General features: G+C 32.8%; 1 protein-coding gene across 1 annotated transcript in view; it reads left to right on the top strand.

The window, feature by feature from the left end:
• LOC127725985 (uncharacterized) overlaps positions 1 to 15,369 on the top strand; it is a 44,114-nt gene extending 28,745 nt beyond the window's left edge. Inside the window, exons 5-8 of the mRNA XM_052233284.1 lie at positions 6,231 to 6,398; positions 7,781 to 7,909; positions 11,775 to 11,892; positions 15,111 to 15,369. Of these exons, the coding sequence (XP_052089244.1) occupies positions 6,231 to 6,398; positions 7,781 to 7,909; positions 11,775 to 11,892; positions 15,111 to 15,369 (674 nt within the window). The remainder of the gene's footprint in view (positions 1 to 6,230; positions 6,399 to 7,780; positions 7,910 to 11,774; positions 11,893 to 15,110) is intronic.
• The last annotated feature ends 261 nt before the right edge of the window (positions 15,370 to 15,630 follow it).

Here is a 15,630-nt window from a genome sequence, read left to right on the forward strand (position 1 = left end):
TAATTAGCATCAATTGGGTTTGTAGTCAATTGATGACGTTAAAAACTTTCTTTGCGCCCACTTAAGGATTTTATCTGATTCTGAATATTTAACAGTTGATTCACAAACAAATATTTTGGTGTTCACTCATTTTAATCATGTTCACTGAATGTTCTGTAAACAGGTGCTGTTTATTAAAGACATGTCATAAATACTTCAAAGTGTGTTAGATAGTTGACCGTTAATCTTTCTTCTAAACGTTTTTTTCTTATTTTCATCCTTTATTTTATTTTATTGTGACATAATATGCTAATTAGCTTTCGAGTGATATATTATTGAATGGGCAGCCTTTGTATCCATCTCATGAGTTAAGCCCTTTTCAACTGATTTTTATAATTTGTTCTTATGTTGTACTGTTATACTACTGTCCCAGGTAAGGGTGAGGGATGGCGCCTTCAAACTAGTTTAACCCCGCCACATTATATATGTGCCTGTCCCAAACCAGGAGCCTGTAATTCAGTGGTTGTCGTTTGTTGCTGTATATCATATTTGTGTTTCGTTCATTATTTGTAAAATTAATCAGGCCGTTAGTTTTCTCGTTTGAATTGTTTAACATGTGTCATTTAGGGACCGTTTATATCTGACAATGCGGTATGGGCTTTACTCATTGCCTGACAAGGAGTACTGTCTTAGAAAATTTATCAAGTTTATGGTATTATCGAGATGTCAAACTAGTGGTGAACCCATATTTTTTTGAACGTGTGATATTGTTTTTAGTACCTAGTTTCTATGACGACATGATACTATTGACTGTTTGTTTAGAAAGACATCGTTTTCTATATAGTTTCCTGACACAAGATATACAATCAGAACTAACGTTCTCTGAAGTGAATGTTCCTTGTCTTGATAAATAATTGTTAACATTATTTTGGTTTTGGGATTTATTAAAGGATTCCCTACTGAATGTTTCATCAACCTGCTGGAACAAGGTTGCGTGGGTCATAGAGGTGCTACTAGTAATCCTTTGGATTTTCCATCCTTATTTTCTGTACACAAGAACCCTAAAAACTGAAAGAAAGAAAAACGTTTACTGAATTATAATGTTTCCAGTTCAAAGAAAATACATCTATAAATGACGCAAGAGGATCCGGTTTCCGTGGAAAAATTTTGTCAATTTGAGAATTATGCCTAGAGGCAAATAAATCTATATCAGGTTTTCCCACTTTTCCAAAAACAATATTCCTTAATTTCTATTCCGTTTGATCATTAAAAATACTTGACTTGATACAGCCTGCAATATGAGTACATGACAACCAGAATCCATTTTCAGTACACCCTAATCATAGACGTCTAATGATTTTGAACCTCCCATATTATTAATCTATGCAACAGCCGAGGTGTTGTCTGTTAAAATGTTAATATAGTTATGTTTTATGTTTTCCCTGAATGACTGTAAAGCCAATTTAATAGCTAAAATTTCTTAATTATTTATGGGTTTTTCTCTTTCTTTTTCTGTCCATTGTCCACCTATCTTTTCTTGTTCTAATACAGCGCCCAATCCTAACCAAGAGGCATCAGTCTCAATTATGAAACCAGGATTTCTCGAAAAAAAATTCCTGTTTTGTGTAAATATATTTGTAAACTACCAATTTGACTCATATAATAAGAATTTTCCATTTACTTTTTTAAGAGCGTTAGTTTTTCTCTTTCTAAATTCCTGTAATATAATTTACCAATATCTACTGTAGAAAAACTTGAAACTACAACACAATTACTTTATCCACATTTCTAAGTTTATCTATATTTTTAACATGGATTTTTTTGCACTCTTCTGCAATGCGTTCTTTTTAATCAAGCGGCATAGTAGCAATCATTTCTTCAGAATGTATAATATTTCCTCAAATTTTTTTTGAAGGATCACTAAATAATTAAAAGTTTGGTGATTATGTTGAATGGATCTATCCCATCGTACTTGAAATAAAGGATACAACAGGTAGTTATCTTGACTTACATTCAGAATTTTGACAGTGAGGGTCGGTTGGAAACAAAACATTACGACAAAAGAGATGATTGCTGCTCACAAGAAAGCTATTAAACCAAGAGTTCTAAGTGGCGAAGATGAAATCATCCCTTCGTAAATGTTACGGACGCCATCACGAGTTGGTTGACTGTTATGGAATATCTGTTTCACAGATGACGATGGATATGTTCCAATTTTCCTAACTACAATCCAGTCCTCTTTTCCCCGAATGTGCCCTACCGAATTAGACTAAACTCCGGGTTTGAGCAACACGACGGACGCCACATGTGGAGCATGATCTGCTTACCCTTCCGGAGCACATGAGATCAACCCCTGTTTTAAGGTGGGGTTCGTGTTGCTCTGTCCTTTCTATGTTGTGTTTTGTATACTGCTGTTTGTCTTTTGGTTTTTTTCTTTTTTAACATGGCGTTTTCATTTTATTAAGTTTTCCATTAAGGAAATTGTTTCTTGAACATTATCCTTACATTTTCTTGTGTATCAGTACATAACATGCTGTCATCAAGAAGCCAGCATTAGAATAACCTAAATTGCTCAACCTGCAATAAACTGGTTTCATAATTTGTGTAAAATATCTTGTTTCTAAAAATAGCCCATCAGGTAAGCAAGTAAATTGAAATATTTTGTCGTCCCATGAAAATCTTAAGTATTAGCAATAGCCACGCAAGTGTTTGTATTCATTAGTTTGAGTGCAATTTCAAAAGTGTTTACTTTAAAAGGATGGTATGGAACAAATTCATTACATTTTTTTTCAAATTAAGTATCATTCTATATTACCCTTTGGTTTGGGTCTTATAAATATAGGTGACAGAAACTTTTCCTCTTGATGAGGAACCTATTCAAGTACTTAAATGTCCAATAGTTTTTTTGTATTTCTTTCCGTATAATTAAAGTTTCTTTTGCATTAATAATGCACTGATGCTTACTTGAATTTTTAAACAAATACTCGTCGTTTTACCAGTTCTACACGTCAATTTTCTACAATATCTTAAAAATATTTCATCAGACATTTACTTTTTCTACCCATAAATATAATATTTCAATCTACCTGCTTCAAACTCATTTAATGTACTATCCTCATCTTTATCTTAGTTAAGTACAACCTCCGGAACCCTCTTGAGCCCCCTCTCATGAGAAAGTGTCATTACCAGTACTGGCTAGATCTTGACGTGATTGGCTTCATAAGAACCTCTACCAATACCACGTTCTCTACCTCTTCCACGACCATATCTGTCTCTACCACCTCTACGAAATCGCCCTCTAGACCTTGAACGTGAATACGATTTGCTATTTTAGGCCAGTCTTCTATATCGTTGGCTACTTTATAAACATCTCCAAAGAGAAAGGTGATATAAGGTTGTGACTGTGCACACAGATGAGTGTATTCATTATTCCACTCATATTTGACGAAATCTCTTCTTGCTAGGTTGATTTGTTTATTAGTATGACCTAGTAATGCCAAACACATCATTGCATTTATCAATTACCTCACTAAACTCATTTGTTTTGTTATCAGTTTGAGAAATTTTATTCACTGTCTTACTGTGCAAGACTACAGCTTTCACTAGTAATCGTTCTATGCTTTGCATTTTCTTATCCAATGTCTGAGCAAAAGAAGAGATCAAATCCCATACAAGCTGATTTGTCCTTATCACCAACACACCACAATTACCTGGTCTAGGGTTCAACTCATATCATTATATCGGCTTTCGTTCAAGCCTTTTTTAAACAAGTCAGTAATGTTTCCTACGAAAGCCTATTAGGGTCACAAAAAAAAAATATTTATCGCGTAATTACGAGATAAATATCTCGTAATTACGAGAAAACTATCGCTTAATTACGAGATAAACCTTTTTTATCTCGTAATTACGAGATAATCATTTTTTTATCTCGTAATTACGAGATAATTATCGCGTAATTACGAGAAAACTATCGCGTAATTACGAGATAAGAAGTTTTTTATCTCGTAATTACGAGATAATTATCGCGTAATTACGAGAAAACTATCGCGTAATTACGAGATAATCATTTTTTTATCTCGTAATTACGAGATAATCATCGCGTATTTACGAGAAAACAATCGCGTAATTACGAGATAATCATTTTTTTATCTCGTAATTACGAGACAATCATTTTTATACGCCCGTTTACGGGATGTATTATTGTATACCGTTGTCCGTCTGTCCGTCTGTCCGTCCGTCGTCAACATGTCGGACATTAACTCAAAAACGCTTTTACTAATTTGCATAAAACTTTGGTGAATTGTTTATGTCTATTGACGTGAGCTCCCTTTCGTTTTTTATAAATTTTAGATTTTACGTTTCCGAGTTATGGGGTTTTATTCATAAAAAAAGGGGGATTTTCCAGTTTTCGGACAAAAAATAAAAAATGCTTTCAGCAGTTCTTATAAAACTTTGGTGAATTGTTTATATCTATTGATGTAAGCTCTGTTTAGAATTTTATAATTTTTTCATTTATCATTTCTGAGTTATTGGGTTTTATTCATTAAAAAAGTGGTGATTTTCCATTTTTCGGACAATAACTCAAAAATGCTGTCAGCAATTCTCATGAAACTTTGGTGAATAGTTTATATCTATTGATGTAAGCTCCCTTTAAATTTTCATAAATTTCTAATATGACATAGAGAATTAATTGAACTTTATTTGTTTATAGTCTTAACAGATTTACTAAGTATTGCGCAACAGCACAGTGTATTGCATAACAGCAAGAAATTTTTAATTGAATATAAATTCAATTCATATAACCAATTTCAAGTTCTTTGACTACATTTATTCAGAAACCTATAATATGTCAAATATTTAATTACAATCCAAATTCAGACCTTATCAAGCTTGAATATTTTGTCCATTTTTGCCCCAACTGTTCAGGGTTGGACCTCTGCGGGCGTATCCAGCTGCGCTCGGCGAAGCAGTTTATTTTATCTCGTAATTACGCGATAGTTTTCTCGTAATTACGCGATAATTATCTCGTAATTACGAGATAAAAAACTTCTTACCTCGTAATTACGCGATAGTTTTCTCGTAATTACGCCATGATTATCTCGTAATTACGAGATAAAAAACTTCTTATCTCGTAATTACGCGATGATTATCTCGTAATTACGAGATAGTTTTCTCGTAATTACGCGATAATTATCTCGTAATTACGCGATAATTATCTCGTAATTACGAGTTAAAAAATGATTCTCTCGTAATTACGCGATAGTTTTCTCGTATTTACGAGATATGTATCTCGTAATTACGAGATAAATATTTTTTTTTTGTGACCCTAATAGGCTTTTGTAGTTTCCTGTCAAAGTTTCATCAAAATGAATGTTTTCCCGCTTTCATTATTGTTGTTTTCAGTTTTTGCTCATAGTTGTTTCAACTTTCTGTTTTGTTGTGCCTTCCACATCATTATTATTGTCGTCTGACCTAGCCTTTTATAGCCGAAAGTTCTAAGTCTTAATCATCACTTTCCTCGTCAAAGTCATCATATTCATTCTCATCAAATTCATTTAAAGCATCTATTAATAGTCTTGCTTTTTCTTGTTATTTTGTATGGATTTCGAGATATTAATATCACTTTCTACACCAGGATTTTTTTCTTCAGATTTGGGACCCGAACTACCACTTGTGGCATCGAACGTTTTACTTGTACTTGGAGTAGGCTTTACAGTTGAAGAATTCCTTTAATCCTTTTTCTTACCACAAGAAATGTCTAACTCTACATCTTTTAAAATATAAGGACATCATCCTCGCGATTACTTTTCTTTCATAGAACATCGTCCTCTTTCAAGTTTCTCTTCACAATTCATTCTGCCATTTTTCTCGGGCTGTCGTAAATCAAGTCATCAATTCATGAACTAAACAAGCCCACTTCTAGCAGTTGCCGTAAAATATATAAAAACATAATATCAACAACGTTGTTATATGATTTTGAAGTAACTTACTGATTCGTTGATAAAAAATAATTTTGACTAAAACAAATATTTTATTAAACAGGACTAACCACGTCTGCCCTCGTCGAACTACACAATATCCATAAGTCATGCATGCGCAAACACTATCTCATTTAATTTCCGAAGTTAAATGACGTTAAATAGAATTGTATATGTGAGTAATAATTTGAAGTAGACTTAACTGTTTATTTTTTTTTGTTTCCGTGTTTCGTATTTATGAAAAAAATGTGGTGATAATGTTGTATTTTTTAGGAACAGTATTAAAACTTGCCCTCATGTGGCCAAAAGGAAGTTATGGATTGTACAAGCCTAATACCGGATGTCCAAGATCCCCTTTTAATTGGTTAGAGGGATGGAGTCGACAGGACGCTGAGGACCACCACAATAGCAATTCCTGGACATCAAACATACATTTAGGAGGTAAGTTTAACTCTTTTTTTCAAATTTAAGAATAGTCTATATTAAAAACGTTTGTTTGCTCATAATAAAAATTGTTTACACTAAAAATTAATTCATTAGTCTAAAGCTGTTACAATTACCTGCTTGCTACACCTTTCACGAACAATTTACCCTAATGTATAAATATCTTCGCGGGATCTTAAAGATTTACTTTATAATTGTAAGTCAGTTACATACTTTGATACATACTTATACAGATGCAAATTATCTAAATTGGTAATTACGTATTTTTAAGTTCTGATTTGACCTTTACTTTTCCATCTTTATACAGATTTTACTTACATTGCCGTTGTCTAAATGGTCAACGACATATTTTTCACCATGTAATTTTGACAAGACCTGTGTACATGTAGATTAATATTGTTCGATTCTTAATGAAATTATTTTATACTATTATTTCATATCAATAAAAGAAAACCTCAAATGGATGGTAACCTAGGAAATGAAAAGGATTCATCATTAGAAAAAACTCAGCTCAGCAATTATTATAGTCTGTTGAATATAAGAATGTGGACACTCTCACAGAAGTATTGAAACTGAATATATCTTCCAAGATTAAACCCCACCTTCAAGTTGAATGAAATTATAATGTGAAAGACAAAAAAAAAAAAAAATGAACAAATCACCTTTGCCTCGGATGCATGAAATTTATAATGTGTTGTTTCATTTTTTACAGCCCTAGGTCGATACTTCTGCTGGTTGACTATCAGTCCCCGATGGTATCATCAGCTCAGTAGTCAGTACATCGGTACTGACACGATTTATAACAAAACTTTCTAAAATTGTCCGTTTATAAATTTTGAAATTATGAAGGTTTCAACTCCCTCAGGCAGAGTTGATCTTAGATGGATTTGGCTATTTGTTTAAGGCCCTTTTTTATCGTAAATATCTTCAACTGTTTCGGTTCTTATACATCCATGGCTTTCAAATATTCGGCTTTGAGCGTTCCTGATGAAGGAAAATCCAGAAAAGCGCTTCGAACGCATGAAATTTATACCGTGTTTTTTTCATTTTTTACAGCACTGGGTCGATACCTCTGCTGGTGGACAATCAGTCCCCGAGGGTATCATCAGCTCAGTAGTCAGTACTTCGGAACTGAAATGATATATTACACACAATACTAAAATTGTCCGTTTATAACATTTTTATTTACGATGAAACTAAGGTTTCAACTCCCTCAGGCAAAGTTGACCTTAAATGGATTTGACTATATGTCTTTTTTTTTATCATATAGCTCTTCAAATGTTTCGGTTCTTATACATGCTTGGCGTTCCTGATGAAGGTTAATTCAGGAAAGCATGAAATTTATAACGTTTTTTTTCAATATTTTTATTTCGTTGCAGCAACGCCTCAGCATAATAAGCCAGTATTTTGGTTTTGCATAAAAAATCATGAAGACAAAAATACTGGTTATTACCGCAAATGGCCCAAAGGGAACTACTGTATACTGAAGAAAGGAACTTGTCCAACAGGTAAAAGTCAATAGATGTTGCATAGATAAGGGATTTTTGTTGGTACTTTTTGACAAACCAAGTATTCAATTATCTACTTTTCTTTCAGTTCTATATGAAAAAAAAAAACCTAATAATAAAAACAACAACATTAGATTCCAAAGATTTGTTGTAAACTATGCAAAACTTCTACGCCATCAGTAACTTAAGAGTATTTGATAAATATAGTCCGTAAGTATATACAAATTATACTCTGAAAAAATTTACTTCTTCCCGTATTTTTATAAATACGGTTTATTATGGAAAACTTAGTAAAGATCCGTCTTAATTCCATGTTATAGATTTTTTTTAAACATGTACCATTAACTCAATCATATTGCTCAGAATACATGTACATGAAGAAACAGTTATTACCGATGCTTTACCAAGAATTTACAAATCAAGATACCAAAACACTCGATGAAATCGCATGAACGCCAAATGAAACGAGACCAATTGATTCGTCGGGGTAAGCCTCTCCTGCTATGGATGCATCACTTACCATGTAGATCCAGTTATACAATAAGAGATAATTGGAAATATACAGATCAGACGACTATTATGTGATCTAAAGATCTTAGACTGCGAAAAACATTGTCGCTTGTGAATTGAGACATTACCTACATATGTTGAGCCCACCCTGTCAAGTCCGTATACTAGTAATCATCCTGTATAACCCCGATACAAATGAAACCGAACATTGACGCGTTCGAATTGAAAACACCGTGTACCGCAGAGTTTAAACAGAGGAGAATTTACAATTTTAAGGAAAGTTCAATATGTATTTTTTGGATATGTTGTGTCAATATTGTGTAACTCAATGTCTTACTGCAAGTTTTTTTTTAAATATGTGATATTCTTATAGGCAAATAACAAAATACGCATGATCTTGCCGCTGATAAAAATATGCTTACTATTTTTTAATAATTATAGATTTTAAGTTTCCCGTGCCTCAAACTTTTTAAAACATACAAATTTGAAAAATTATCATCGTTCAAATCTAACAAACTTGTAAAGGCTGTATATGTTAATGTGCTATCTAGAAGCAAAAACATGCATTTTTTTTTACATGTCTTTATTTTCAATTTGTGTACGCTTCGTTATTTATATGCTTTTCTATACAGTACGATTCGTTGCGAAAATATTGTATTTGTATTTTGTATTAAAACATGTTTTCATATGTGGATTACAGTATACATGATAAAAATATTACCACCATAAGCCAACTTATAATCTCCGTTGCATAGTTAAAAATACACTTGGAGGTATTTGAGTTCTTTTGTACATGTGAGAAATTTCAGAATCTATATGACAGTGTAAATTGGTTGGAAAATACAATCGCTCGACAAAGTACAGATATCACTGGCCAGGCGTAGGGATAGACGCGTGCGACTGTCCATTTGATAGCTTTTTTCAAAAAGATTTACAGTACAACTTTCAACTATAAGCAAACCATATTTTTTTTGGACAGAAATTACTAATGAATTAACACTGATGCACGTACATTATGCTTGATTGATTGTTGTTTTCTTAGAGTCCAATGGCAAATATTTCAATACAATATTTATGATAAGGGTTGATCGGGATAAATAAGGGGGGTTTGTACTGCCATTGGAAAATCAAATTTAGCCTTGCAAAATGCCACCGCTGTAACAAATGTTCTGGGGAGTAGCTCACAGTATAAGTAAGTAAAACATCAATTTGTTATCGTAATTCAATTTCTAAAGCAACCACAATTAATGATAAACACAGTATAACTCATACATGTAAATACATGGCAAAGACCAGTATAAATGTTTTGTTCACTACTGGTTTCCGTATACATATAAGTTCGACGTCCGTGCCTTAGCCTGTCGCGTTCCCAACTGAAATTCACAATAAATAATCAATTTAGACATGTTAGAATAGCATAAAACACTTAATTCAATTTCAATCAAGTCCAGAGTATCTTCAAATTTGTGATTCAAAGCTATTCTTATTTGAAAACTTGACTATGAGAATATACCTAAATATAAATTGTTGTTGAAATCCTAACACATAAAGATAAAAATCATGATTTGTTAATTTTAAAGATAAACTTAGTTTTTACCACCTGTCCTCCAATTTTCACATGCCGCAAATGTGAAATCTCCGGAATCAATTATCATTTTCCATTGATATTCTAGCTTAAAAGATATTTCTCAAAATTTGTGAATCTTTTAATAAAAAATCGACTAGGATATTTCTGTTATAGATATAAATACTGTTTTTAAACATTAGTGATATCAGATGATGCATTCTTAACTTAAAATAACGACAGAAAACTGCTAACGGACGGACAGACATACATTAAATGGTTAAGGGCACGACGGACTAGTCAACATGGTCTTATAAAAACACAGATCAAATAGCACTGAACAGATGGCAACAAAAAGTGAACCGGAAAAGTCATGAAGTCCAAATTTTTGGTGTACCAATTAAATAATAAATTTTCAAATAACTAAAAGATTAATTGAACACTTTAATAGTTTGTGCAATGACAAATACTGTAAGCGGCACCAAATCGTTCACGATACTATTCACGATCTCAAAAAAGTGATACCTGATCTTTCACGTTCATAAAATCAAATTTATACAAATACTCCAATTTTGACCCGCTTTCTGATTTATCTACTTTTCTTTTCTCTTGTTCTTTCCCGACGAAAATTGCCTTAGGGGATTGTACACTTCGTTAGTGTTCAAAAGTTCACCCTCATAATTAAATCACAATGAAAAGTTATTCATGTTAAGCATTGTATAGTGCATGGAAAGACATGTACTATGAAAAATAGAAGGAAAATACTAAATGTTTCATTAGACGAGAAGGGGTGAGTATGTTCTACATCCGACTTGTGGTATAGACACTTGCGTACTTTAGTAGACAATGGTCTACTTAAAACCTCTACCCGTCATTTTCGTCTTGATTTGTCCAAATCATATTCAACAAGAAGGTCACAGCGTTTTCAGTTTATCTGTAAGTAAGTTAAGGATGTTCGCTCCTCTTGGTTTTAATTTTTGCCAGATATTCGGAATCCTCTGATTTTATCCATGTAGTGCCATTACAAATTTTGCCCGCTCACCCCTACTTTTCTTTTCATAATTTTAATACATATAGTTTAAAAAAGCCATTTTAGAAAATCTTATAAAATCCTTGGTATATTTTCATAGTTTTTGAAAGAAAAACGGTGCCAATGTTAAATGTATGTAAAATCTAGAGAGAATAATTTCCCGCCAAATTTTCAATGGCTTATATCTCGAAAACAGGCACACGAACCCTTCATTTTTTTAGTTCCTTCATTTATATACTATCAAAATATTACAGTCTTTTAAAAAGCTTGTTATTTTGAAACAGAGTAGCGAACATCCTTAAAGTACCATCTCGGAACAATTCTCAATTTTCGCAAATCTTTATATAAATGCATTCCGGTTTAGCAATTTCGGTTTTTTTGCTTCGGGTTTCAAACTTCTAAAAAGTAAAATAACAAAATACCGAACTCCAAGGGTAATTCAAATTGCAAAATTAAAAGCTAACACACATCAAACGAATGGAAAACAACTTTTAAAAATTCACTTTGGAATTGAAAAGGCAACACATTAAGAAAAGTAAAATGTCTACATTCGCCTCCAAAACTCAAGCCATCAAAAAAATATATGGAACCTTATTTTGTGGGTCCAGAATTTTGTTGAAGTTGAATCTGTTTGTAAATATCTCGTGAAATTATTCTAATTGTAAGAATATTCATACTCTTGAATGATTAATCAGTCTACCTTAGTATGTTAAGCCTGTATTTCTTGAATGTTGGTCTTACTTGAAATTGTGTTTGTTTAGGTTTCAACGACGGATGGTTATACTGGGATGACGAAGACAGTCATAATGGAAATGGACATGGTGGAACTCTTCCCGATGGTTCCTTTGGAAGTAATACTAAAATTTATTACTGTTGCAGGTAATGTCGCCTTTGAAAGTAGATCTAAATAGTTGTTTCTGACATTTACAAACCTGTTTGTCCTAAAATCATTATTATGAAAACATGTTAAAGTCATTGGTTTTAGTTTACGATGAAGCCTTAGACTGGATGAATTTAAATAGTAGGGGAACTACCGGTTATGGCGACTTTTTGTTAATGTTTAACCTATGGGAGAGGATACCCATTAAGATACCCATTGAGGATACCCTCTGAAGTCATACTTACCTATTATATATGAGACTAATTAATTAAGTCAATGAATTTCTTTAGATAACTTCATCATTAACTGTTACTAATTACGTATGTGTTAATTAATTACGATATTCGGTGGTGATGTCGGGGGAGGAGGTGGCGGCGGCAGCGGCGGCGGTGGTGGTGGGGGATACGGATGACTGCTCGGTGGATATGGTTGACTGATTTTGTGTCTATTCTTGTAATGTTTCAACATAGCATCCTTTCTCGAAAATTCCACATCAATCTTTGGACAAGTATTATATATCTTGAAGAGATCTTAAAATACATCCTCTTCTTTCAAATGATTGACGAAGAGAGATTAAGATATTGACATCCTTTCTACGTTCTACAATGTCCATAGGCCAAACTTCGTATCCCATCATCTAGTAAGTAAATTTTGTCATCATAAGGGATACTTCAAGTTAGTTGATATATACATATATTTTATAACTTGTGGTCGTGTTAACGGATCAGTGTAATGGTAGACATGCAGATTTCTTTATTGAATAAACATTGTTAACTTTTTCAAAGTGTGATGTGGAATTTTCGAGAAAGAATGCTATGTTAAGACATTACAAGAATAGACACAGAATCAGTATCCGTATCCACCACCACCACCGCCGCCACCTCCGCTGCCACCGCCACCTCTTCCTCCTCGCCGCCACCACCTCCTCCTCCTCGTCGCCACCATCTCCTTCTCCTCCTCCACCACCACTACCGCCGAATAACGTAATTAATTAACACATACGGAATTAGTAAAACTTAATGATGAAGTTATCTAAAGAAATTAATTGACTTAATTAATTAGTCTCGTATATAAAAGGTAAGTATGACAAGGTAAATTTACACCTTTTCCATACGAACAATAAAGAGCTGCACCATGAGCACATGATACGCCCGTCGCTTTTTCAACGAATAAAGGTCCATAATTCAATGTCATATCAGAAATTTATAAAAAAAAAAACCTGCAGGGAGCTTATTCTAATAGATTTAAACCAGTCACCAAAGTCTCATGAAAACTGCTCAAAGCATGTTTGAGTAATTGTCCGAAAACTGGAAAATCCCCCCTTTTTATGAATAAAATCCCTCAACTCGGAAACGTAAAATCTAAAATTTATAAAAAAAACGAAAGGGAGCCTAAGTCAATAAATATAATCAATTCATCCAAGTTTCAGGAAAATTGGTTGAAGCGTTTTTGAGTTATTGTCCGATATGTCGACGACGAACGGACAGACGGACGAACAACTGTATACCATAATACGTCCCGTATACGTGCGTATAAAAAAGATTAATAAGTACAATATGAACTAAAAAAATAAACACAAATTTTTTTACAAATCACGACTAAGGTAACCTTGTTAGAAAACTAAGATAAAAGTAACACGAAGTGAACAAAAACCTAGGATAATCTCATGTTTACTAGAATAGTAAGCAGTAAAAACTGTTCTTGCTTTTCCAATGACAACCGTTGTGTTGTTCAGGGCAAATTCAGTTGAATGATCAACTGCATACAGCGATAAAACAATCAAAGGAAAGAGTACAGGAAAACCAATGTAGTTTGTTTGAAGTTCAACCTCTCTTGACTGTTGTGATCATGAGCATATCTGGTACCTATTGATCACATTTTAGTAAATGTGTAGCGATTAATTGTTGTTATTAAATAACGCTGGTTTTCATATCAATTTTGTATGATTGAGTGGGATTGGTGGCCTATTGTAATAGAAAATTATTGCTGGACAAATTTATTCCCCCGATTATCATTGATTACCCCGTGAATCCACTTTTGTAAAGTATGATAGATATGTGCTACATACAGTCGGTAGACTGTCCAATGTGCATTAAATTTGGTGTTTGTCTTTTTTTAGTCTCTAAAAAAATTAGCAACACAACTGCTGAATGAAAATAAAGTGAAACAAAATATCGATTCATCTTTCAAGTTTGTGTTTTCTTGATTTTCAATCATTTGTGTATTCAAAAGTACTACATATATGTTGGTCAAATTTCAGACAGTTACACTGTTCGCAAACTTTTCTAAATTGAAAGTCACAATTTTAAATGTTTTTTGCACATGATCCGGTTAAAAAACGCATTCAACGCACATAATTTACGGAGTGGTGAATCTGATGGCATAAATGATTACATATAAACAGACATTAACATTTTCTTTGCAACTAAAATGAAAAGAAATTGGGAAGAGTACTTGTCACCCCCCCCCCCCCCTATTTTTTTTACCGATTTTTTTAGTTTTCTTTGACGAGCATTTTTATTGTTTATGAAGACGGTTTTTATAGGACTTATGGATGTCAAATTGGTTTCTTCTTTCTCTATTTAATCAGCTAACCTTATATATTTTATCTGTTAAACACAAATTTTTGTTAATGTACCTTAAATTTTGAAAATGATGAGGGCTTGCTAGTATTTACCCCCCTTGTTGTTAACAATAAGTTTAATTGAAGTCAGAAATATACTTTTTGAAAGAAAAGATTGAAATTACGGAATTTCAAAGAAAATGTATGACAAAAGAGGTGGGGGATAAAATATCTCAAGATATACTGTGTTAATAACAATAACATTCATTGTATATTCTAAAATAAAATATTGTCATAAAGCAAAAAAAAACCTGCCAAAATGTAATACTATACTATAACTTGTATAGCTAACAAATCTACTGATGAATACATCTAAAAATACAGCTATTTCTATTAATACCATCTGGATGAAAGACATTAAATTATATATTTATATATAATTTGAATTATGAACAATACATTATTATCTTATAAACGCACTTCAGTGTGGATTTTCCTTATATATGTAAAAAAAAAAAAAACAACACATGCGTATGATCTTTGGTGCTGTGTCGGTACCAAATTAAATCGATTCATATAAAACAACTGATGTTTTCGAAATATACTATAAAAGTACAATCATTTCTTTTCCATTGAATTTTATGATGCACACAGAAATGACGGTGATTACCAGACAGCTATATCTCTTCCTGTTGATAAGCCGTTTTACCTGTTGAGATTTACAACGCCTTGTCAGAAAGTTAATGGTATGACAGTCAGGGAGGAAGTTTTCAAAATGGATACAGAAGATCACCATAACCACAATTCTGCTTCCGGTGCTCACCCTTACGGTAACTGGAACAGTCACGGTGATCCCACACTACATCTCTGCTATTACCAAAAGTCATACTTTTCCGGTGGAATTTTTGGATAGATGAATAAAACTGAAGATTGATTGTGTTGTTGTATTTCGATAATGATTGCCTTAGCTTAGTTGTCAAGTTACTTTAATGCACATTTTTTTAGTTCTTACTTCACATTAAATGTAATTACTTATAAAAGTATACTTTCAAAAAAAAAGGAAAAAAATACCAAGGGGCAATCAAAGATCATTAGTCCAACAAACAAAAAACCCAGACAAAATGACTCAATTAAGGTAGCACTACAGTCTAACAATGATTTTTTGAAGATATTT

This window comes from Mytilus californianus, unplaced genomic scaffold (assembly GCF_021869535.1).
Source record: "Mytilus californianus isolate M0D057914Y unplaced genomic scaffold, xbMytCali1.0.p SCAF_15, whole genome shotgun sequence".
NCBI lineage: Eukaryota > Metazoa > Mollusca > Bivalvia > Mytilida > Mytilidae > Mytilus > Mytilus californianus.